At 42.6% G+C, this 25,754-nt stretch overlaps 1 protein-coding gene across 1 annotated transcript; it reads left to right on the top strand.

Annotated features, from left to right (window-relative positions):
- The first annotated feature begins 5,492 nt into the window (after positions 1-5,492).
- LOC133223342 (hexokinase HKDC1-like) lies at positions 5,493-25,532 on the top strand. The gene is made up of 18 exons (XM_061373942.1): positions 5,493-5,763; positions 9,660-9,822; positions 12,835-12,983; positions 13,075-13,194; positions 13,894-13,989; positions 15,317-15,416; positions 16,019-16,202; positions 16,765-16,920; positions 17,674-17,907; positions 18,537-18,841; positions 19,155-19,303; positions 19,393-19,512; positions 21,130-21,225; positions 21,317-21,416; positions 22,403-22,586; positions 23,299-23,454; positions 24,200-24,433; positions 25,067-25,532. Exons 1-18 carry the CDS (start codon positions 5,701-5,703, stop codon positions 25,209-25,211), a joined length of 2,754 nt encoding a protein of 917 aa, XP_061229926.1. The 5' UTR covers positions 5,493-5,700; the 3' UTR covers positions 25,212-25,532.
- The last annotated feature ends 222 nt before the right edge of the window (positions 25,533-25,754 follow it).

Raw genomic sequence — 25,754 nt, 5'->3', positions numbered from 1 at the left:
TGAATTAGCTACTCATTCCATCCCTTCCCAAAGGGCAGAGTTTAACAGATAACGAACAAGCAATGGAACAACGCGGCAGGAAATTGGTTCATAATGGTGATAGGAGTCATGTGCCTCTAACCTTTGTGTATGTGAAAATGCGGAAGCATTTGTGTTAATGCAGTGGAGAATGATAAAATTCTGGCCGCAGGAATTTTTGAGTAAATTCCGTCATCTGAGGGGTAATTACTGAAATAAAGTAAAATCTGTCCTTGCTTTTTAAATTATATTCTTTCTTCTAGGAAGAGCTCATCATGCTGATTCAGACAAAGTTTTGAGGGAGAAAGAAGAAAAAAAAAATGGGATTGTGATTTTTTGGGAGAAAGGAGAAGATGCTAGAAACATAGGTATAATTTTAGTTACTTTTGAGAAATTTGGTTGTCTGTTTCTCCTTGACTTTTCTAGTTCTATTTAATACAAATTATTTTCTGTGGCATTTCATAATTGTTTTATTTGCTTCACATGCCAGTTTGTGATACCTGAATTTTGAGAGGATGCATATATAATATATTATGGAAGTTCACACAATAGCTTATAGTTTAAGTAACAACTTGTGAGTTGGTATTTGTGCCAGTAGTATTTCCACATACCTAGTTTATCATGGCTATCATAAAGTGGGAAAGTTAGGTGCTTCCTGCCTGGAGAAAGGTTTAATTTCCTGGAACTAGATTTTTGGGAAAAGGACTTTTTTTTTGTTTTGGTGATGCAGCACCAGGCTATGGCTCTTTCATACATGTGCAGATGCTCTGTCGTTTGTTTTCAAAGTGTGAGCTGCTTTAAGGTATGCTTTTGAGCCCTTGGTAGGGATATCGGGGAATGGAAAGAATCAGAAGTGGGTTTCAGCATTAGGATGTGTTGCTTGGGCTGCCTGAGAATAATGCGGCAGCAACTGTATTTCTGGGGTTGGCTATATCCAAGTCTGCAGATCCTGCTTGTCTTAATGCTGGGATGCTTGTAAAAGCCAGGTTAAATTTCATTGTATCGAACACCTGACATTCTAAAATGATCAGACACATATTTTTGCAGGTTGAAAGTTTGCTCTGAATGCCCTTTGCTTCCTCCTAGTATCAATCCTTTAAGCTGCTGTTTGGAAACAAGTCTGCAGCAGTTTGAATAATGCTTTAACAGCTGATTTCAGTGTATTTCATGAACTGTATCCCCATTAAAAGCAGACAGTGCTTAAACGTTTCTAGTCCACATGATCTCTTGCTGATTTTAGTACTGCACTGGTGTGGAGGGAAAGTTTTAGGTCTTTCCCCTGCAAAGCCCCAGCTTTCTTTCCTCCCCAAAGAAAGACCAAGCAGCTATGTGTGCATGGCAGTGGCCATGTGAGTATCATGAATTTCCCACTTTGTGGACAGGTAATTCTGCTTTGCTTTCTCAGGGTCCTGACAGTCTCTGCTTAAGAGCAACGTGGCTTACTCAGAATGTGAGCTTACAATTAACCCTTACAAATACATTCCATTTGATACTGTTCAAATAGCTTGTGCGATGTGGATTACGTGATTCAGTGGTATCAATTGCTTCCTTGTGTCCTTCGCACTTGACAGTCTCAATGGGAAATTGTAGTCGCTCAAGCCTGCAGACTGGTTTTAAAGGCATGTGTTTGCCAACTTACCTCTTGGACTGTAAACTCCTTGCTGAATCTGCAAAACCACTATTCAAAACCACAGTTGTACAAGTACAACTCCTCTATTTTCTCTCCCGCAGTGCATGTGGGGTTGGGTTGCAGGAGGCCTACATTGCTACTGTACTTTGCTTCTAGTCTGTTTTGATAAATTCGTCCTTTAATTGTATGCTAAGTTGCATCCTAGTGTATATTTTTGGGCAAGGAAAGAGTGGCTGGGACTTTGGGGTATAAGCCAGCCTTGAGTTTCAGCAGCAAGCCTTGCAATTACAAAGCTAAATGACTATAACTGGTTTTTTTTTTTTTAGTATTTTGCTGAGATTAGCACTTGGCTTAACTCATTGCTTGTTTCCATAGTGACTCCATAGTAACTGTTTTAAGAGCTCTGAAGTTTATTCAGGCGTTCACAGGCTGACTTTTTATGAGTTTTCTTCTGAGCTAATGGTGTGGCTGTCATTGACTCCCATTAGAATGACTGCCAAATTGGTCCCATATGGTGCAATCTGGACTGGTGCGGTGCAAAGCTATGCCAGCTGCACATTTTTAACATGCCCTGTGCAAGCAAGCCCCTGGGGGAGGACTGAGTGACCTCTTGCTCTTCTTCATGGGGCTGTGCCAAAAGCTTTTCTTCCTAAACATCAGCAACAGTGTTCACTTGATTTGGGAATCACATTTGCAAAACTGTTTATTTCAGGTGTTCAGATTCAAGATTAATTTCAAGCATTCAGGTTACAGATGTTTAGAAGTTTATTGGCTTCACAATTACATTTTCTGTGTGTTTATTTATGCATCATATGTAAAATGCTGATTGTAACAGCACTACTTGGTGAAAGCCTTATTTCTCTTAAGCCAATGTTTTCTGTCTGTACTGTCTCCATCTCTTCTAAATAGTGTCTGTCCTTGGAGTGAATTTTCCAGTCAGTTCCCTCAGGTCTTCTGCCTTCTTTTGCAGCCTGATGTTGCCCAAGGAGAGACAGATGCAGGGCAAATGTGGGGACCCCCTTCTGTTCTCAGTTTTGATGAATTTGTGGGAATATAATGGGGAAAAAAGCTACTGCTATTGGGATGGGTTCATTGATTCTTATTCCAAGACAACAGATTTGTTGGTCTTGGAAATACAAGCTATAATACAGACAGATTTCTCTTAATTATTCATCTGTAGCCTTGTCTGTCTACTCTCTCCTTGTAAATGTGGGTGCCAGACCCAGCACCCAGGGTTGCAACTGCCTCTGATACCTCACCAAAGATAAATGCAGTAAAATGCTTATTAATATGGTACCTTTTTCTAAAGGAATCTTGTGCATGTTTAGCTGATACACTCAGGCGTTTATCTGAATTACCCATTGTAGCTGTGAGCTCCTTTCGTTGCAGACCTTTGACTGCAAGGCTGTTATAGAGGCACGTGAGCACCAGCCTCTTCACAATTCTCCATGAGATATAGTTTGGAGTGAGAACTGCAGGACAAGAAAGTAGGGAGAGTGTTACTATAACTTTGAAGTCTTATTGGCCTTGCTGAAGGGGGAGGGGGTTGTGACTAACTTTTACTGGATGCAGCTCTACCAAAGGGAAAAAAACAACATTGCCTCAAATCTCCAAGCTGCATGCAATTGGAGTTGATCTGTTCACTTGGTCCTGGATTGTTTCCCCTGTACTGGTCAGAATACATGAAATGGCTGTAGCGTATTTGGGTATTGGGCCCTTAGAGCACTGGACCACTGTCTATGTGGAAATGAGATAATGTCTTGTCTTTTCTTGCACAACAGCCTGCCTGAAGCTAGGATGTACCAGGGATGAGCCAAACAGCTACGCAGTGATTCTGACATGTCAGGTATTTAACAGAGCTTGCTGCCAGTTTAGGAACATTTAGATCTTTGAGACCCTTTTCCAGTGGCATCCATTAGAGAAAGAAAGAAAAGAGAGAATGAAAAATAAATCTACTGTATTACAGACACAATGAGCTCTGGATCAAAGTGGGATGGAGCTTGAAAGGTGATGTTTTCAATTTTGCTGGCCAGAGGGGTTGTGACTCGGATAGCATGGGTAAACAATGAGGAAAGAGACAGTCCCTCTGGGAGTCAGTGTCTGACTTAACGAGCCAGCAGTTATTAAAAGATGAATACAGGAGAAGTGAACCGTGCGTTCTGGCTGGTAGCATGGCTTTTTTTTCTTCTTTCATTCTCCCTTTCTCTTAAAGATCAAAGGCCTAATTTTAGCGCAAGTCCTATTTATGGACTGTTTAGCCACTCTGCTTTATTTATGTTATAGAACAGTGGAAAATAAAGAGAGCTGAGGATATTTCCAAATGTCCAGAGCTCATTCCTGATGCAAGACAGAACAACTCAGGCTTTCCTAGTAGAGGTTCTGTATAATTTGACTGCAAAGGTAGTTCCCTTCCCCTCCCTCAGCTCTTTCAGTCTTTTGTGATCGGAGGCTGAAAAAACCCTGTGACTCCTGCTTTTCAGCAGAGCTATCTCCTGATCCGTGCCTTCTTAACATACTGTAGCTGCCAGGACTGGGCAGAGTCCTCTTCTTGAGGCTGGTGCTAAGTACCGAGTTGAGTGTTGCTTTGTGTGTCTGTGAATTATATTCCTAATCATACAGCCCAGCATGATGAGCAAGTGCACTTCTTTTACAATAGCATGAGATTGTTTGGTCCATTGCAGGCTGTGAATTGATATAACCTGAGATCCTTTTCTGCTAACTGTCTTGCTTCTGCCCTGCTCTGGACCTGTGTAGGTGATTTTCTAATTCTGCTCTGTAGTTCTTTGTGTTTCCTCCCAGTACTTACCCTGCCTTTTCCGTCGCCCTCTACTGTCCCGAGGCTGTTTGTTTTTCTAATTTATACACAAACATTTTTTGATTGCAGTCTTGTTCTGCAAACTTTTGGGTGGCAATTGTCTGTCAGTGCAGTAAGTGTGCTCAGTTGCAGCTGTAATATTAAACAGTAATTAGGAGGGAAACACACTGTATGCCCTCTTTTTTGTTGTTGTTTTGTTGTTTTTTCCTTGTTTGTTTCTCTCCTTTGTGTCAACATTTCAGTTTCTTTTGGATGATGTTTCCATAGTCAGTATCACTTGATATGATGACAAAATCCTTAAACACTTGCAGATTCAGAATTAACTTGGGGGAGTAATAGTTAGAGGCTGTGTCAGGTTCAGCTCTGGTGGTGTTGAGAAAACTGCTCTTGTTAAGCGTTCTGTGCTGCCCATTAAAGGCATTTATCAAGTGAGGCCATCTGATTTCAACACTGCTGGCTGCCAGGTAAATCTGTCCCCTCCCCACGTTTTGCCATACTTGAGTATCTGGATTGGTCTGAAACTTTGTCTTCAGGAGGGATGAAGGGAGAATAAGCTGTACAAACCTCTCTTGCTGGAAATTGCGCAAGAGGTATTTCAGCTGGGGGCAGAGGTCTGCGTGTCTCTACTCCCTTTACACGGCTGAAGCTTAATTGGAAAAAAGCCGGAGATAAGGGTGTGCTGTGTAGAACTAGAGTGGAGTTAATTCATGCAGAAGAGCTTGTCTTGCAAGTGGGAGCACTGAGCAGAGAGAAGAAACCTAAAATCCTCTCTAACTCTCCAGATTCCCTGCAGCGCTTTGTTGCAGGCTGTGCTGGTGGGAGCTTGTCAGCCCCCCAGGAATGAAGCTGGGTGAAGCAGGGCAGGCTGCGTAGCAACTATGTTGTGAAGTGGTAACAATTCGCAAGTAGGGCAGTAACAAAATCGATTTTTCTCCTCTTCAGCTTGGCAGCTCTCCAGGTGCCTGCTCTGGCACAATGAAGTGTGTAGCTGGGGAGGGAGGGGCTTTGGGTTGATGTGGGGGGGGTGATACAAAGAGACAGGAGGTTAATCATTGAACTGATCACAGTGGATGGATTTATTTCTGGACTCAATTTCCCAGGAACTCCACTATCCCACCCTGGGGGAAATGCCTCAGCTGAAGTTTCTCTAGCTCCAGCTTCGTGAGTAAAGACCTGTCTCTTTGGAGTTAATCACAGCAGCTCTGTGACTACTGAGTCATCCATCTGCTTCAAGAAAATGTTTGCTGTCCACTTGCTAGCTTTCCATTTCACAAAGCTAAAAGAGGATCAAATAAAAAAGGTAAGATGCAGCATTATGTAATTCCTGTTTTGAAAACTCTTACTCAGATAATGTGGGGTCTGCAGTATGTCATGCAGGCTAAAGAATGGTGTTATCTGTTAGCGCCATACAGCCAAATGGGGCAGAAAGCATTTTGACCCTAAACCGTCTGACAGGTGTGAAAATAGGTCTGGTTAGTGCTTTCCCCTGCAGTTACAAGTTCTCTTTCAGTGATTCAGCAAATGATCTCCAGAAAGGAAAAGTGGTGCTTAAACTTTATTTGGCATGTTGTGGTGTAACCCAGAGGGCAGAAAGGAACCTCTTGCTGAATTGGTTTGTATGTGTAGTGTGAAGGGTGGGATTTCTAAAGCTGAGTAGGAATCAGTGTTACTCACATCATAGCAGGGAAAACTCCTGGGGTTTTTGGGCCAGGTTTTTTGGATCTCAGGAGGCAGTTCTAACTAATTTTGGTGTGGGAGAAGTGCATGTGTCTCCTCTGGTTCAAACCTGGCTGTCATTCTAATGTTTGTAGATGTGATCTTAGATTACAGTTGGAAAAGCTCAAGATGGCCCATATCTGAAGTCATCAGCACTGGGATTGAGCAAGCTGCCTAATGGTTGCTCTTCCCTAATCTACTCTAATGGCCATGCTGTAAAGTGTTTTCTGGCTCTCCATCATAAGACCACATGGGACCTGTAAGCTTCTTGGGTCAGAGGTTGCCTGGTTTCTAGACATGTCTGCTGCAGTCCTCTGTTCTCCTGACATCTCCACTGGAGTGCTTTCTGTTGGCCATTGCTGCCAAGCTCCAGTCTCTTGTTTTCCAGCCAGCTGGAGGCAGGGCTGCCTGCAGACTCATGGTGAGAGATCCAAGGTCTTGGTGGGGAGGTCTGCCTGCACTGCTCATCTCATCAGCAAATCAAGCAACACTGGATTGTCTTCTCTGTGCCCTTGCTTAAACACGGAGTTGCTTGTTCTTAGGGAGGGCTTCTTCCACTGATTCTGTCTTGAAGAGAAGCATTCCAAGAGAGGTTTTGGTATCTCAACAGTCAGATGTCTCTGACTCCATCTCAGTCATAGCCCTTTTATTCCCATTTATTTCCTATTTTATTCCCATTATTTTACCAACAGAAGGGGGCCCAGTGCCTTTTTCTTGTGTGATGATCTGATCTGAGATCTCTCATCTAGACAGCACTATTTCTTCTTATTTTTTTACTAAGGGAGAGACCTTGTGGAGCAGTGCTTGAGTGGAGCGGGCTCTTCAGAGAAACATCCAGAGTGTAGTTGAGGGAAGACTTCCCTGAAGTGAGGAGCGTGGAGAGGAAGGGCAGAGGGATTCTGGCAAAGCCATTAAAAAAGTTAAATCCTTTTGCTAGGTACAAACTAGCCCAGCCTCGAGGTGAAAAACCACATGCTTTGTAGAGTTATCTTTTAAGAAACCCAGGGTAGGCTGTATGGACCTGAGTTGATTTCTCCCTATTAGAAAGAAGGAATGCCTTCTCACTTCTCCCTTCCCAGGCTTATTTGCTACCTGGTGGCAAGAACAAGGCCTTCCCCGTGGTAAAAACAGTGATGTTTCCCTAACTGAGGCAAGACACTTAAAAACAAGGACCTACTGTCCTTGTGCAGTAGGCGGGAGGCAGCAGGATAGTTTGGTGTTGCACAGCCTGGCCATTCATGTTTTTACAAGCAAATGGTATGTGAGCAGCCCTTGCTCTGGTTGTAAATCAGGCTAGAGAATCAGCAGGCTTTCCTGAGCTCTGCCTTATCTAGTTCCTCTGACAGAACTGTCTCCTCCTGTGGTTGCAGACAAACAGCATGGGGAATGCAGTTGCTGTGGCAAGCAGAGAGCTAGTGCATGTTCTTTGCAAACAGACATGGTTATTTTTACTACTGTTTAGTTGTTTGTTTGGGGATTTTTCCACATGGACTTTTATTTGGGTCTGTGTGAAAGTGTGTGAGTGCTGTTGTCTCCAGTCATTGTAATTTCCTGCTTTCTTTCCTTCTTGATTTCCTTTTTAAATTCTTTTTTTTTTTCTTTTGGTATGCTCCAAAAAGCAGAGCTGGTGCTTGGGCTGGGCTGGTGGATCATACACAGTGATGGGGCCTCAAAAGAGTCTTGGAGGAAATCAAGTGCTTCTGCAAACAAGAGCTACAAAAAAAGGTCTAAATAATGGTCTTTTCAAGGCACAGTGGGTATCCAAAGGCAGCTGCTGCTCCTTGCCAACTGCATCCTGTAGTTTAAGACTTTCTCCTCTGTGTGTGTATGTTTTGCTGCTAGATAAGTGCTGGAGAGTTACTTTCAGGGTCCTGCCTCTTTCAGGTGGGTCATTGCTAGCCATCAGTTTAAAATGGGATTATGAATAGGTAATTTGTTTGTGCCTCGTTAATATAGGTGGCCAATCTGAATTGCAGAAGAGAACAATTCAGCTACTAGCTGCTTGTTCTCTTCCTCTGTTTAACCTTCTAGACCTCCTTATGCAAATCGTACTGATACAGTGCTCTGAACAGGTTGTGTAAGAATGTAGCCCATGCTGCAAGAGCTGAGTGTGTATATTAGTGAAGCATTGGGAATTGTCCACCTCTCTCCCCTGCCTCTAGCCCTGAGTCTCATGTCATGGGAGGCAGGATGTTAACACAGATTACCCTCCAGAGGACGTCCAGCCGTTTGGAGCACAGAATTATTATGCCTGCATCATGTTTGTTCATACAGCACCAAAGTCCCGCTCAGCAGAGCATTTAGATGTTGACAGATTCTTATTTTGCTGCGTTAATCCTTTTTTGTACCAGCTATGTAGTTTCTAGGCTGCTTTACAAACGTGCTTCCAGCCCTGCAGGTAAATGTCAGTCCAAGCAGTGTGATGTCTTGAAGAAGAAAACATCAAGTTTTGCCCTGATGAAGCTGTAGAGAAACTGATTAGGTTCTCTACCAGTTTATCTGAAGGACTGTTGTTTCATAGATGCTTTGATTTCCTTTAAATTCAGCTGTCTTTCATTTTGATGTATGCTGTGAGTTGCAGACTCTTAAGAAAGGATATTTACAGCACCCAAAAATGTGTTTTAGAAATAACCCTAGAATCACAAGAGAATGGAGGACAGAGCTGGAGTGAGAAGAGGCTTTGAGCTCCAGCCTGGCGTGCTAACAAGTAAATCGTCTGTTGAGTGAAGCAGTAGCTGAAGAGATGTTTTCAGGTTGTGGCTGACACGCTTGGATACTGATGACGTTTTCTGGACTTGACTCAGAGACGTCAAATTTTCACCAGGTTGAGATACTTTGCAGTTTGTTCATTATAGGAGAGGATAGTGTAAAAATAGCTTGTCAGAGTCTTAAGTAAGTCTCATGGGATATGTATGTTGGCAAGTTATTGAGCCATTTAAAAGATAGCCAACATTTTAATAGTAATTCACCAAGGCTCCATTAAACATTTTCAAGACAAAGTTTTTATAAGAGTAAATGTTCCAGTGATGTTCTGGAGCTTGCTTGCACTGGCAATCGTGGGAATTTAGGTGCTGAGGTCAAAACAAAATGAACTTCTAGAATCAGAGAGGTGGGGTTTGCATAGGTTATATGCTCACCTTCTATTTGTTATATACGTGTAAGGAATTATTTTGTGTCCTTAGTATCTGTTTAGCCTCATGTTCATCAAGTGGGTGGGAATGAGCATAGTAATTCTTGTCCAACACAATAAGGAGTGCTGCTAGAACTGGAGTTCCGGATTTTCAGATCCTTCATGCCAAACTGTACCCCTCATGGTTAGAAAACTAGTGCAAGTAGCCATGAAGTTCCTGCATTTTCTCTGCTTGCAAAGATAGACTCCCCAGTATACATAGTTCACTGTAGCATGAAAGCAATACTCATCCCAGCATGCTGCTGAGCACTGAGGAACCTGCATGCAAGTAACACCTTTCATCTTTCCAGGTTGACAGGTACCTGTATCACATGCGTCTCTCTGATGATATCTTGCTGGACGTGATGTCTCGCTTCCAGGCTGAGATGGTGAAGGGCCTGGGGAGAGACACGAACCCTACAGCAACAGTAAAAATGCTGCCATCATTTGTGCGCTCACTTCCAGATGGCTCAGGTGAGTTCGCCTTGCGCCATCACAGCAGTGCTGATTTAGAAAGACAGTGGGTTGCTGCCAGTACTCAAGGACAGCGCACTGCAAAGGCATGGGGCAGTCAGTGGCTTTGAGTTACTGCCTATCTCATGTTGAGAAAGGTGTATATTGAGGAGACAGCAGCATAGGGGAGTGCTGGCAGAGCATATTTTCCCTCTACCAGATGTTTTTTGTCCTACTGCAGCTTGCTTGAGGAAAGGACCTAGTAAGTGCTCAGAAAACAGCCTCTTTCTTCCATAAAATGCAGATGTACCCAGTGCAGGCCTTGCTGCAAGAGATGTGGCTGGACAGAGCAAGGGCAGCCTCTACAGCTCAGACCCTGCAGTGCAGTGTGCTGCAGGTGGGGATGTGGCAGTATTACTGCCTGGGCCTTCATGGACCCGTAAGGAAGGCAGGATGCTGCAGTGAAACCTCTCAAATTGCAAAGTGGCAGCAACGTTGTGTTTTCAGAGCTCTGATCCCTTCTTGCCTTCTGATAGCAAACTCTGCACTGCTTTGTTGTCCTAAAAAGTAATCCCTTCCTGCACTTCCTTGCCTTCTGCATTGGGAAAATTTGCTTCTGGGTGGAGTCTACCAGGAAACAGCCTGCTCTGCTTGTACAGTTAGATCAGTTGCTCCTGAGACTTAAACAGAGGGATAAAGTGCAGTGGTGTCCTCTAGGAGAACACAAGGTGAGGCAGTATCTTGTCTTGTCTGAAGTAGCCTGTCTTGTCTGAAGAAATACGCACATCCAAAATAATCTGGCTCAGTTTGCTCCTGGCATTGCAGTCTGACAGAAGATTATGTTTTTTACCAGGTTTAATCAAGTGAGTCTGTGCAGGAGTCTCTGTCTGGCCTAGGTTAGGACTCTGTGTGTAACAGCTGTGCAGAAACCTTAAGAGAAATATTTGCTTTGTACCTCATTTCTACAGGACTTCATTCCTTCTGAAGGTGAATTTCCTACAGTTAAATGAGAAGTAACACTTTTAATGGCATACAGGGAATGTAGGACGTTGACCTGTTGGAGTGAATCCAGAGGAAGGCCACAAAGATAAGAGGGTTGAAGAACCTCTCCTATGAAGGCAGGCTGAGATGGTTGGGCTTATTCAGCCTGGAGAAAAGAAGGCTCCTTAGAGCAGCTTCCAGTACTTAAAGGGGGGCTACAAGAAAAGAAGGAACGACTTTTTACAAGGGCAGGTAGTGGTAAAACAAGGGGGAATGGCTTAAAACTGAGAAAGGGTAGATTTAGATGAGATATTAGGAAGAAGTTCTTTATTCTGAAGGTGGTTAGACACTGCAAAGTGTTGGAGATTGCCCAGAGAAGCTGTGGCTGCCCCATCCCTGGAAGTGTTCAAGGCCAGGATAGGGCTTTGAGCAACTTGGTCTAGTGGAAGGTGTTCCTGCCCATGGCAGGGGAATTGGGACTAGATGATCTTCATTGGTCTGTTCTAACCTAAACTGTTCTATGATTTGGAGGATAGTCCCTTGAAATGAAGAATATCTGAGTGAAATTATATACAGTCCCCTCAAAGTGCCTGGCTGGAACTGAACACTTCATTTTCCTGCTACCTTCATCAAAGAAAAAGAAATATTTAGGTCAACCCTTGCTATCTCAGTAACCATCACGGGCCTTGAGGTCTCACATGGCACTGACCTTGTCCTGAAATAGTAGGGATCCTCTGAGGTTAGGAGACTTGGAAAATTGCATTTAGTATCATCATGTTGCAAGACTTCATGTTCCTCAAGGTCAACTTTGGGCAATGCTCTCCTGGCCTGTGTGACCTTTCTGCTTTGTCAGTGCTGTAGAGTCAAGCTGGGTTATGTCTTATTGACATACTACCTATTTTAAGTATCACATTGATTTTTTTTTATTTTTACTCTTTTGCAAAATCCTGATAGGTTTTGTTTTCTGACAAAACTTCTAGCAGGTTTAAACACCTCAAACTTGGCTGGATTTTCCCATTTGCAATAGCAACAAACTTTCAGATATTTCAGTGTCCTCAGTGAAGCTACCTGAAGTGACCTGTATGGATCACCAGTTTTTAATCATTTAGGGATTAATGGTCTGACTAATGTCACAGTTTACTGAGTAACCCAGTTGGCCTTCTCACCTTTGTGATATCTAACCATGGAATTATAGGTAGAATTTCCTGCTTCCTTCCCTTTCAGGGCCAGAGTTGATAAAATTTAGTCAGGTGTTTGAACTGTGGAACAAAGATCACACAAGGCTATGCACATACCACTGCACTTCCCTTTTGGGAAGGGTGTTCTCCTCTGTGTGGAATAGATAATTTTTTTAAATTATTATTATTACTGAATCCATGAGGCCACAAGTTCTTTTGTCTGAAGTCTTCTGCTAGAGAAGGCGTTCGAGCGAAGAGTGATGCTGACAGAGAAACAAAGTGGTACTTTTACAGAAAAACCTAAAGAAGTTTGGAAATGATTGGTTTTGCCTCACTTGGAAGTTGGCTTCTGCAGTAGGCCAAGCCTTAACATGACTTCAAATCCTGCATCCTTTGCTGGATGTGGGTGGTGCTCCCAGACTTTAATTTCCCCACATTTCAGGTGTACGGTTTTGTATCCCTTCTGTGCTCTGATTGGCTTTGCAGTTGCTTTGAGCCTCCTTTGCAGAGAAGCTTATCCCTCTGCAGCTTGGAAACATGCTGGAAATGAAATTAACTGCCACATAGCAAGCTGGAAGGAGAGACCTGATGCTCTTGCTAAGGTTTGCCCGCTCTGAACCTTCTTGGTGGAGGTGCCAGGCTTATAGGATAAGGGCCTGCCATGATGGGGCAAAAGAGCTTGTGGCCATTTTTAGAGCGAGGTGTCCCTGCCCATGGCAGGGGGGTTGGAACTTGATGATCTTAAGGTCCTTTCCAACCCTAACTATTCTATGATTCTATGGTGAGGGAGGGGCCCTGGACTGTGGCTTTCAGCATGGCATCTGGGCCATCCTTCTCAGCCACCACTGCTGACGGTTGCCCACTTGTATTGCAGAGAAGGGTGACTTCCTTGCTGTTGATGTGGGTGGCTCCCTGTTTCGTGCCCACCAGGTGAAGGTGTTTGATGATGGAAAGCAGAGCAGCCAGCTGGAGAACAAGTTTTACCCCACACCCAAGGAGATCACACAGGGTAATGGAGCTGAGGTAGGGCACACAGGGTATTCTGTGCTGGTGCTATGCTTGAATGCATGACTGCTGAACACAATGTGAGCCTGTCTTCTCCTTTCTTGTGCAGCTCTTTGATTACATTGCTGACTGTCTGTTAGACTTCATGGAGACCAAAAACCTGAAGCATAAGAAGTTACCTCTTGGTTTTACATTTTCTTTTCCATGCAAACAGACCAAATTGGAAGAGGTAAGATACAGAAATAAATACTACTGGCAAGCCTAGCTCCTTGCAGAACTTGGAGATGCTATTGCATGGAAGTGTTACCCTATGGCCTTTTTTGTGGGGTCATGTTTACATAGCTCTATGGAGAAAGCATGGATGACCATTAGCATATAACTAGACTTGACTACCATTTAGAAACTCATTTTCAGTCTCAAGGCAATGCGACCTTTAACCTAAAGCTGTTCTTTTACTTAATCAGTACGCAACTCATACTAACCATGTGCCTTCATACAAAGACTGTAGAACACATACTTTTGTATCCTGAAGCATGATTCTTTCTTTATATTGCTGCCATTCAGTTTCTTTTTTACAGCTGATTGTAACTAGGAAAGACCTCTAGCTGAGCTGTTTGAGAGGCTGCATGGGGAAATGAAGGGCTGGTTGCAGTTATTTTTTGGTCTCTTATTCCAGCCTCTCTTTTATTTCCAGGGATTTGTGCTTTGGGTCCCAGCCCTGCAAATGCTTTGTGCTTAATGCTATTAATTTGTGATGAGCATCAGTAAACAAAGTACAGGGAGAAGCATTTGCAGGGTTGGGACTTTATTTCTGTACCTGTTAATTCTGTTCGTACTGACAGGCACCCCAAGGTGAGATGTTCTGACTTTATGACAGATCTGTGTGCTAAAGTTGCAGCTTTTGGGTCACTGGACTGTTACTTTGCAGGGGGTTCTTCTTGCCTGGACGAAACACTTCAAGGTCAGAGGAGTTCAGGACACAGATGTGGTCAGCTCTCTGCGCAAGGCCCTCCAGAAGCATAAGGCAAGTTTTGTACCTGCAGTAGGTGAACTTGACTGGCCACAGATTGTCTTCCTGGGAGATCAACTCTTGGTGTGTGGGTTGTTTTTGGAGTTGTCAGACATTCTTCAAGGACTGCCAGTTGCAAATTCCGAACATGGCTTTATATCTAGCAGATCTGTCTCTGCCTTGGAGGGGAAGCTGTGTAAGGGATTGTAACTCAGGCTGGCCTGGTCAGTCTAACAGTGATGGCAACTACACACTGATAAACTGGGCTGGCTGTGACAGTGGACCAGTATGGCCCCGTCTGACTGATCAAAAGGGAATCTGTTGTGAAACAGTTTGGTAAGATGTGGATACACACTGTGTTTTATACCCTGGCTTATGGGATGAAGGCTGGGAGTAGAAAGCTCTCATTTAAAACCGGCACATACAACTCTATCAGTGCTTGCCTGGCCATTCCAGTCTGTAGGATGGAGTGAGTGATTGTAAGACAGCAGTAAGCATGATTAAATCTGCCCTTGAACCAGTGTATACCTTTGAATAACATTATGTTTTAGTATTTTTGAAAGTCTTATTGGAAAGCTCAGTGCTATTGGTAACACCATCTAAGAAATACAAAGCATCTTTCCATACCTTGACATCTTTGTAAAAAAAGAGGAAATTCTTTTTTCTCGCATGATAAAAATGCATCCTTGATTTTGGTTTTTAGTTCACTTCTTTGCATCAGTCTTGCTGTAATTAGCAGGATCAAAGGATCTGAGAGTAGCTGGGTGAAGTCTGCCCCCTTGCTAATGTTGGCACCTGAGTTACAAGAATCCTGTGTTAACTTTGATTTTGCTTTACCAAGTTACTGCAGTGTGAAAGGAAAATCACACAGCTTTGATGGAAAGGCTTTTTACTTGAGTGTGGTATTGGTGCCTGGCTTTGTGTTAAATAACTGCATTTATGTATGTATATTTTCTATCCCATTTGGTAGAATCTGCTCAGGTAGCAGAACATTATCCTATTGTGCAGTTCTTAGGACATATATATGGGTGCTAGAATATCACAGAATTCAAACCAACAACGCATTGCATTTCTGGCAAACGGGATTGGATTGGGTAAAAACAAATCCTGCGAGCAAAGATCCTGGCTGGCCAAGCACTTGAGAATTCAGAAATATCTGTTACTTCACAGAGTTGTGGGGATAGTGTTATAAAAGAAAATAGTATGTCTTTCAACTGAAGAGCTTTCCTGAACAAAGCCTTCAGAGTATGACCGATGGAGTATGTCTGCATGTTGTTGCTTCAACACACAGGAGGCTTTCTAAGATTTTCTTTGTGTTACTTGCCCATCTTTCTGCTATTAGGACATAGACGTTGATGTTTTGGCACTAGTCAATGACACTGTGGGAACCATGATGACTTGTGGATATGATGACCAGCACTGTGAAGTTGGACTCATAATTGGTAATTTTTTCTGATCACTAAGTAGTCTTTTTCTCCTCCTTAATTAAAAAAAAATATATCTGTAGTCAAAGGGAATGTCCTGGTACAGGAAAGAGCGGGAAGAAAAGGAAAAAACAATTATTTTCAAAGATTTTCAAGCCTGGCTGCCTTCTGTAAAGCAGCTGGTTTTATGCTGATCACATTGCCATCAAATGCCACAGTCCCCATTTTGTCTGGGTTCAGTTGTGACCAGCATACTAAACTTTTCTGCTGACTGTATAGAAAATTAGTGTTTGTCTGTCTAGAGAAAGCTGAATTCCTCTCACGTCTGTTAGTTAGGATCAGCTATGTTTTCCACAATATCTCCACTTTGTGCACTGTGGTGGCTTTTTAAGACACATAGAAATACATTTGAAAAATAAAATATTTTTAAACAATCCAAGCCTTAGATTAATTTCTAGAGTTTTTCATTCACTGTGAAATGATTATTTAACCACAGGGTTAGGTATTTATATTTGCTTTCAAAGACAATATGCTAACTTATTTTCAAATATGTGTACTTAAACAAAAAGCAAACCTGGAACAAAGAGGTAACTTACCTGCACTGTCTCCAATATTCACAGGAACTGGCACTAATGCATGCTACATGGAGGAAATGAGGCACATCGATCTGGTGGAAGGTGATGAAGGGAGAATGTGCATTAACACAGAGTGGGGTGCCTTTGGAGATGATGGTGCTTTGGATGACCTCCGCACAGAGTTTGATCGGGAGCTTGATCTGGGATCTCTCAATCCTGGCAAACAATTGTAAGTGATTCCCTGGCTGGTTTGCCTGAGCAGTCTTGAGTTCTGTGAGTGAGTTTCCAGGAGCTCTTTTGGAACACGAATTAGGTTAAGTGAACCCAATTTGACTTGATGCTGATTCTGGCCGATACAGCCCTGCCCTTCTGAAGTGGGAAGAATGAGTACCTTTTACACTTCCCATCCTCACAGGCCAAGGGATTGCTGCTGCAGTTGCTAATTTGTTGTTAAAAATAGGAGGTTGCTCTGGTATGATGCTGTGGAGGAGTAAAGACAGGAAGAAGGTAAACAAATGGCATATTTAAAGCATGGGTCATCAAAATTGCTTCTACTGGCTGAGCTGCTCTCAAGTCTTTTGAAAATTCTCTTTAATTCCTCATTTATCTTGAGCAGCTGTGTCCCAGTACCTCAGAATGCACCCCATCCACAGCTTAGCTCCCAAACTCCTTTTGTGCATGCTTAAATGTGATCAACCTGCATAAGAATGTAAGATGTTCATGCTTGAATTTTCATACCTTTGGCTAGCAGGTAATCCTTTGTGTGTAATCCTTCCTGTGCCCCATTCCAGGTTTGAGAAGATGATCAGCAGCCTGTATTTGGGGGAGCTTGTAAGACTCATTCTCCTAAAGATGACAAAAGAGGGTCTGCTTTTCAATGGGAAGGTGTCAACGGCTCTACTTACTAAGGGCAAGATTGAAATGAAGCATGTGTCTGCAATGGAAAAGTAAGAACCTGCAATATGGTGTTTGAGAGTGGCTGTTACTCTTTCACAAGCACAGCAATGATAGTGAACATGTAATTATAATCCATGGATACTGGGAACAGTCCTGAACTTTTTAACTTGATTTTGCTTTTGCCTAGGAAGTAGGAAATAGGAATTGGTGGCAGGTCAATTTTTAGCGAAGTACCACAGTAGAAAATGTGTTGTTAACCATCACAGATGCAGGTTGTCTAAATAACCTCTTTGGAGGCCTGAGTACATGGGATGATTGTTGCAGTTCTCAGTTTCTGTGGTGTGGGAACACTGGGGCTGGGGAGATGTAGTACAAACTCTGGATCAGCTAATGGATGACCACATGGAAAACTGATAGATTCTAGTGTTTTGAAGAGGAATCTTAATCCTTATCGTTACTCCAGGAATAATTGTTGTATTGAGTGAGGCTGTACATCTATTCCTGTGCTTTCCTTCTACAGACTAAATATTTTATCCTGCTCTCTTCTTTGCTAGCTAATTGGTAAATCTCACCAAAAACTGAACCTTCAGGAAGCAGCCTCTTAAAAGTCTGGTCTGTCCCACAGGTACTCTAGAGAATAGTGCAGGAAAGACATTACTGGTTTATGGGAACCAATTGTGATGCTAGCTGATAGGTTGTGCCCTGGTCTTCTCTCATTTCTTTTTGAGCCAACATGCACATATTATTTATGTGTTGCCTTAATATCCTTGCATTAGATGATGTGTTCTTTTGTTTTGGGGCAGATATAAAGAAGGACTGAACAACACAAAAGAGATCCTTACAGAGCTGAACCTGTTTCCCTCTGAAGAGGACTGCATTGCTGTTCAGCATGTCTGCACCATTGTTTCCTTCCGATCCGCCAACCTCTGTGCTGCCGCCCTGGCAGCCATATTGACACGACTAAGGGAGAATAAAAAAGTGTTGAGGATGCGAACCACTGTTGGGATTGATGGGGGACTCTATAAAACCCACCCCCAGTAAGTAATTAAAGGGGATTTGGTAATTGCTGGCCACATGCTCCTGTTGCAAAGACTTACCATCTGCATATATGTGTGGCTTTTCAGGGATCTGCTGGTTTTGCTGCATGGCTGGGGTAAGATCTGGTGCAGTGCAGAGGATCAGAGCGGCTTAGTTATGGCAAGGCTGCCCTAAGAGCTTTAGAACTTGGTGTGAGGTGGCAACACCATAATACATGGGATAACGGTGTCTGGGGAAGAGCAATTGATTCCTCAAGTGACTCCTGGTCTCCAGGGCACTTGCACTTCACTGCGTTCCATCAGCTGCATGGAAGTCTGATTCCAGATGGAGGCTCTCGCCCTCTGTGATTGTGACTGTTGTTGCCTGGTTTTTCTCCAGTGTCCTCTCTTGGCACTGGCACATGTTTAAGAGGTATATTCATATTCCTGTAAGTGTACAGGTTCTGCAGAACAGCCAAAAATCAGGGTCGTTTTATCCATCTCCTAGACCAGTTTCTGACCTTACATGCTCCTCTTGACTGTGCTTCAGCACTTGTACTGTTTCATGTATGCGTGTACTGGAAATGTATGTGAAGTAAACCAAGCATGAAATGCCTGTGAGAATTTAAAGAAACTCTTTGTTCCTGTAGATATGCCAAACGTCTGCACAAAGTGGTGAGAAGGCTGGTCCCAAACTGCGATGTTCGGTTCCTCCTCTCTGTGAGTGGCAGTGGGAAGGGGGCTGCCTTGGTCACAGCAGTGGCTTACAGGCTGGCTGCTCAGCGTAAGCGGATTGATGCTGCACTTGCACCATTTCTGCTGTCCCTGGAGACCCTCAGAGAAGTTAAGAACAAAATGAGGACTGAGCTGGAATATGGGCTAAAGCGAGAGACGCAAGCCAGTGCCACAGTGAAGATGTTACCCACATATGTCTGTGGGACACCAGATGGAACAGGTGGAGTCATTTTCTGGTTACATGTTGGTTGTTCAGGAAAGCTGCTTGTCTGTCTTCTCGGGGGGGGGGGATATGCCAATTGTTCTGGAAAACGCCAGGGTGATTTATGTTGGCAAACCGGTGCTTCCCAAGATGTTACCTGGCTGACCCTTCAGGCACGTGCTAGCAGGCTGGTGGGATAAATGCTATAGGGAGCAGTGTGCTGTCACTGGCACAAATGAAGTTTCTTGGGGATGTATGGCATGGTATACCATTCTGACTGGCAAACAGGCTACCAGAAACACCAAAATGAAATACCTTCCTTTTCTTACAGAGAAAGGAAAGTTCCTTGCCCTTGATCTTGGTGGGACAAATTTCAGAGTTCTGCTGGTCAAAATTAGAAGTGGAAGAAGAAGATCAGTGCAAATGTATAACAAAATCTTTGCCATTCCTTTGGAGATCATGCAAGGGACAGGAGAAGAGGTAACCTCTAATGAACTTTTAACTGATCCAGCCAAGGCCTGTTACATAGGATTACTACGAGATTTATATACTTTTTTTTTTCCTTCCAGCTCTTTGACCATATTGTCCAGTGCATAGCAGACTTTCTGGAGTATATGGGGATTAAAGGTGCTCGTCTGCCTCTGGGCTTCACCTTCTCCTTCCCGTGCAGGCAAGCCAGCATTGACAAGGTGAGAACTGCAACACAGAATGGATCAAGTGGCAGCTGTGAATCTTTTTGGTAAATGGCATCATTTTGGATGAGGGTGACTTGTTGGTTTGGAAACTGCACCAAAAAGCTATTCTTCTACATGCTTTCTTTCAAACAGGGCTTTACAAGGTTAGGAGGGGAGGGAAAAGCCAATTTGTCTTTGGAAATAATATTTCACCTGTTTTGTGGGGATTTTATTACTTTACCAGGCAAATTAATTGTGTTTCATGAGAAAGTGATCATCCTATAGAAATATGAGAGATAGAATTTCACCTTCTTTAATCTGCTAATAGATGGATGTTACTTGCTTTTGTTCTATAAAATTTAAGCTCTTATGACTGTGAAATAACTACATATTTCTGGTAGCTCAAGAATCTCAAATGCTGTCTTAACTCTTCAATGGCAAGAGATAACAGATGTCTCCTTCTACTTGCTCAGCTGCAATCCCAGAGTGTTTCCCTAACTGTGCTGCACAATCCTGACTATATAACTTCTGCACCGTATTAGTTTCTTTTTGTTGTCAGTGGGCAGAACTGAGCTTGCTTTTCAGCTTGGGAGAGTTGGCTTTTTGACAGATATCTCCATCTGTCCAGATCTAATGTAAGAAAAAAAGAAAAGCTAGGAAAAAATAATTATCAGATATTCTGATGCTTCTCCAAAGAGGGGTGGGGAAGGTTGTGTTCCTTAATTCTAGTGAAATATGTAGAATATTGGGGAAATGATAGGCTCCTAATTTATTGAATATTATTATGTCCTGTTGGGTTTCACAATAACATCTAAGTCTTAGCTTCTAGTCTCTTCTGTATCAAATTCCAGATCACAGTTGAGAGTTTAGCAAAAAAGTGGGGAGACAGCTCAATATGCCTTCTAAACCTAGTATTTCCAAGCATAGTATTTAGGTCTTGACGAATTATGAGAAAACAAATTCCAAAGCAGTCGTGGTAAACTGAGTGAAATACATCTGTGTCAGGGTCCCACAGTATGTCACCCTGTGTGTTTGGTCTTTTACTGTTGCTAGAACTTGAGGGGTTTTTTAAGAGCAGCTTTTTCTCTCGGTTGCGACAAACAGTCCAGAGCCAATCACCGAGTGGAAGATTAATTACTTCATGTAATCTGGAAATCTGCTTCTGTCAGGCCACATCATTGTCCCAAAAAAACCCCAAATTAGTGTTGGCTGGAGTACTGGGATCATACCAAGTGTCCTTCAGTAAACTAGCCAAAAATTAACAGAGGATGTTCATTAATGTTTGTTGGGTGTCTAATTATTTAAAGCAAAATTATTTTTTAGTCTTTCCCATTATTTAGATAATGCAGTGTCTTCATGCACAGAAGGTTTTCCAAATGAGAGTATTAGAAGGGACTGAGTTGGCAGTGTCTTGATAAATAGCTGAGTAAACCGGGAGTCACTACCATCAGCAGTTGAGTAACAAAGGTACACTTGCACACACTCTGCATGAGACACTCAGAGTAACCTGTCCAGAGAAATACATTTAAAAAAAATCTGTGGAGTGTGTGTGGAGATAAAAACAGGTTGATGCTTGGAAGGTACAGTCTTCTCTCTATCTTCACTTACTGTTTTCTTCCTCTTCTGTTTCAGGGAACACTTGTGGGATGGACAAAAGGTTTCAAGGCAACAGACTGTGAGGGAGAAGATGTTGTTGATATGCTGAGAGAGGCCATCAGGAGAAGAAATGTGGGCTATTATTTTCTGTTCTCTTTGGTGTATTTAATGCAGACTCCCTCTTCCTCTGGGACACCACTACTGATTGTGACTTGTGTTTTAGGAGTTTGATTTGGACATTGTAGCAGTGGTGAATGACACTGTTGGGACAATGATGACGTGTGGATATGAGGATCCAAACTGTGAGATTGGCCTTATTGCAGGTACAATCATATTGAAGTGACCACTGTAGAAATAAGCATGCATGTAGGTGCTAGGCCTCACACCCTATTTTAGAATTTGTAAAACAGCATCTTTTATTTGAGTTTGATGTATGGTGTTGCTAATCACTCGGGGTTCTTGGCAGATTTGTATGGTATTCAACAGAGGGCATAATAACACCTGTAGCAGATAGGATACTGAATCTGTTGGACTTCGGATCATATGTCTAATGGTGCATTGTGTGTGCATGGTAAAAGAATATGAGAACAGCACGAAGAACATGAATCCTTGTTTGGACAAATTTACTGCTTAGCAAGGTCATAGGCCTTGGAACAAACAAGTATATTTTAAAATCTGAATTAATTATTTTTGGGTCATCTAGATGATTCATTCCCCCAATAGGTACCTCCAAGTTTTCAGCCAGAATTACATCTAATCGTGTAAGGTCCTAGACTCACAGAATGGTTAGGGTTGGAAAGGACCTTAAGATCATCTAGTTCTAACCCCGACACCTCACACAAGACTATGTCATCCAAGGATCTGTCCAACCTGGCCTTGAAAGCTGCCAGGGATGGAGCGATGGAGCACTTACCACTTCTTTCAGCAACCTGTTCTAGTGCCTCACCACCCTCGCAGTAAAGAACTTCTTCCTTATACCTAACCTGAACAGATCCGAAGCCCCATTTGGAAAACAGACTCTTTCAGGTGTCCCAAGTACACCAGCTATCGCATTTTGTTTGGAGAACTGGTTCTTGTATTAGTTGTTGTAACCGATGTTGCAAGTGGTAAGATCCTACTCACCAACTCATTTCAGACTTCATAGCTGCTTGACTGGCTCTTGGCAGTGTTAACTTTTGAGAGCACACTGTCATGCAAGATGATGTGTGGTACACTACAGCCAGACTGGCAGCAGTTACTGACACCTTCCATGTGTTTCAGCTGCTACTTCATTTTTCTGGCTGAAGCCTTGTCATTTCTTTCATTCTAGGAACAGGCAGTAATGTGTGCTACATGGAGGACATGAAAAACATAGAAATAGTGGAAGGGAATGAAGGAAAAATGTGCATTAATACAGAATGGGGAGCATTTGGTGACAACGGCTGCATTGACAACATCAGAACAAAATATGATAAAGAAGTAGATGAAGGCTCGCTAAACCCAGGGAAACAGAGGTAAATGTGATGGTTCTGATGTCAAGAGCCTGATGAAGTCAGTCTTTGAGACACACTGGCTACTTTTAAAAATGTGCTTAATGAGTGAATAATAAGAAAGGAAATTTTAATATTACATTTAATTTGTTGCATGGTAAGTAATGCAGATATCCAGGACAAAAAACCCAAAGGTGTACATCTGTTTCTGTTACCACAGCACTGATTTCACCTTAGGGCAGTTACCGAATGGTACTGCTCTTAAGATTTCCCCACAAAGTGTAGTCTTTGCTGTGTTGCTCCTCTTAGAGTGTTTTTTCAAAGGTAAAAATACAGTTTGTGCAAGAGGATAAACTGAACCTGACCATTCTTCATTTGGTAAAGACAGCATCAATTACATATGACTTATTGGTGAATGCATGAGGGGGACAGAGAAATGTTTTGCTTCGGTATGCACTCTGGCTTTAACACTACAGTCTGTTTAATAATGCAAGTTTTTATTTTCTAGTTCTGCTACCTTTTAACATAGGTAAATATGTTATAATTAATATTTGTACTTGAAGTCACTGCAACATGATTTTAATGGTTGAAAGATGGAGTTCAATGGGTATTGCTCTGCAAGCTTTTACTGCCTTTTTAGAGTTGATAGGGCATGAACATACCACTCGTGTTAAACAGAGCTAACATGCATGTACGTCTCTTTAAAAACATTTTTTTTTTTTTAATAACCTAACAGGTATGAAAAAATGACCAGTGGAATGTACCTAGGTGAAATAGTAAGGCAAATTTTGATCGACTTAACCAAACAAGGACTGCTGTTCAGAGGACAGATTTCGGAATCACTCAGGAAAAGAGGCATATTTGAAACAAAATTCCTGTCTCAGATTGAGAGGTAAAGTTGTTAGATTTATGTTATTTAAATCCCTAAGGTGGTCTGGGACCTCTAGAAAATAGTTTTCTACAAGTCTTCTTTCCCTCAAGAAGTCAATTGTAGCTGTTTTCTTTGTGTACCTCCCTCCTCCTCTCCCATCCGCTGAATAAAAGCCAAAAAGGAGAACTGTGGGAGTTCCAGAATTAATCTGTAATTCTGTGAATTATCATTTTCTGTCCATGCAGCTGTGTTATCTTGGATGCCTTAACCATCAAGCATGATTATACTTGGCCTGTTTCTTGTAGGACTTAAAATAGTGCTTATTTAAAAAAATAAAAAGTCAGTGATATATGAATACTCCCTGAATATGTGCTTATCTACATATTTGTGCATGATTGCAATGGTCTTCCAGGCTATTTGAAACCCTTTCTACTGTTGAAAACCTTGAAAGGTAGTGTTCCAGCCTTGAGATCAAAAATAATGCAATCAGGTGGCTGACATGACTTAGCTCCCTCATGACTTTGGGAGTTAGGTAAATAACTACTGTTTGTGCCTTCTGGAAATACAGTCTAACATAACAAAGGGCAATGCTGGAGCAAGTCTTCATTCTGAATTCAGGTTGGAATCTACCTGGAAACAATTGGAGGGTGTTAAGAGCTGGAGAAGTAGTCCCATTTCCTTTGAATCTTAGCTGTAAGACTTCCATTTGCATGCTGCTGAAGCTTTTCCTAATGCCTTGCTGCTGCATGCATTTCCCTCTGTGCAGTGACCGGCTCGCCCTCCTCCAAGTCCGGCGAATTCTGCAGCAGTTGGGCCTGGACAGCACATGTGAAGACAGCATCATTGTGAAAGAGGTGTGTGGAGCTGTTTCAAAAAGAGCTGCCCAGCTCTGTGGGGCAGGACTGGCTGCTATTGTAGAGAAGAAGAGAGAAAACCGAGGTGTGGAGCGCTTGCAAATCACCGTTGGAGTGGATGGGACTTTGTACAAGCTCCATCCCCAGTGAGTACCTTGGTACCATACCACTTCCCTTTGCTGTTTGATCATTTCCACTGTTAAAACATACTGATCTGTACCAGACTTCTGCCAAGGTGGGAAAAAATGAGAGGGAATAAAGATCTAACATATTTCCCTGCATTTCTCTTGCCTAGCCAAAGGATCAATACCCAAAAAGTCAAGTCTAGCTACCACTGTGAGACTTCTCTGGGGTGTTGAGTGAGCTTACTCTTCCAATATATTTTTTTTCCAAAGTTTTGGGGCACTTCTGCAATATCTGGGTGTCCCAGATGAAAGTCTGTGTTGAGTTTTTGGAGTGGAGTAAGTATTTTGTAAGCAAGGCCTAGAAGTAGGTGCAATAGCTTTTCAGTTGGCAGAAGAGGGCCTCTTCCATGATCTCTAAAGGCAAGGGAGGTGTCTGGCATCATACTGAACAAAATTAAAGTGAAGAAAGAGAAATTAAGTTTTGATTCTGTACAGAATCTTTTATCTATCATGAACAGGAGGAAAAACAAACAAAAAGGGATGCTGTGGAGAACCAATAAATGTTGGCTGAAGTTATGGTTACTTGATAATATATAAAGATCTCAGACCAGAAAGCAGCTTCTAAAATGTTCTGTTCTCTCCTTTTCCTTTCAGTTTTTCTAGGGTCCTGCAGGAAACAGTGAAGCAATTGGCACCTCAGTGTGATGTGACTTTCATGCTTTCTGAAGATGGAAGTGGGAAGGGAGCTGCCCTCATTACTGCAGTAGCAAAAAGATTGCATAATGTTGGACAGAAGTGAAAATGAGAGGTCAAGTAATTTCAGCACTGCCAGGCACGTGCTCTAGAGATTTGCTGAGCGCAAAGATAGCTTTGCCAGACACCAGTACACAGGTACCTGTTTTCAGGGAGCAGCTAGTTTTGGCCAACCACTGTTGTGGATTTTTGTCCTTTCATAAGTTGGATCAGATGTTTCTGCTCCCCACTGGCATTATGTCTTGGCATACCACAGTCTACTCAGTTCTGCACTTTCTGCAATGCATCTATAATGCACATGGGAGAGTGAAAACAAAGCAAAACAATCAACCCCAAATGTGTCCTTTTACAATGGCTAATTAAGCTACTGCACGTGTTTCTTAGGATTTCTGTGTGGTTTAGTTCTGGCTTGGCCTGGCTCAAGGAATATTGAGATCCTGATGTTGCAGCTATCTAGTGGACATACTTTTTCAATGATTCACAGGTTTTGCAATAAATCTGCAGGTAAAATAAATTAATGGACTTTGATCAGTGACGCTTCCCCCTCCGCTACACTGGTTGCAGGTGCATGGTAATGTAATACTTCCTT

The sequence above is a fragment of the Neopsephotus bourkii genome, unplaced genomic scaffold (genome assembly GCF_033783945.1).
Source record: "Neopsephotus bourkii isolate Nb327-2 ecotype Australia unplaced genomic scaffold, CSIRO-AGI_Nbou_v1 NB_1634, whole genome shotgun sequence".
NCBI classification, from domain to species: Eukaryota; Metazoa; Chordata; class Aves; order Psittaciformes; family Psittacidae; genus Neopsephotus; species Neopsephotus bourkii.
Note: the sequence above shows the minus strand (reverse complement) of the source record. Positions and strands in the feature narration are given on the sequence as shown.

Coding starts and splice junctions, on each gene's coding strand:
- LOC133223342 (XM_061373942.1), top strand. CDS start 5,701: ATGTTTGCTGTCCACTTGCTAGCTTTCCATTTCACAAAGCTAAAAGAG. Junction 19,513..21,129: donor GGCAAGCCAGCATTGACAAG/GTGAGAACTGCA, acceptor CTTCTGTTTCAG/GGAACACTTGTGGGATGGAC. Junction 24,434..25,066: donor TTGTACAAGCTCCATCCCCA/GTGAGTACCTTG, acceptor TTTTCCTTTCAG/TTTTTCTAGGGTCCTGCAGG.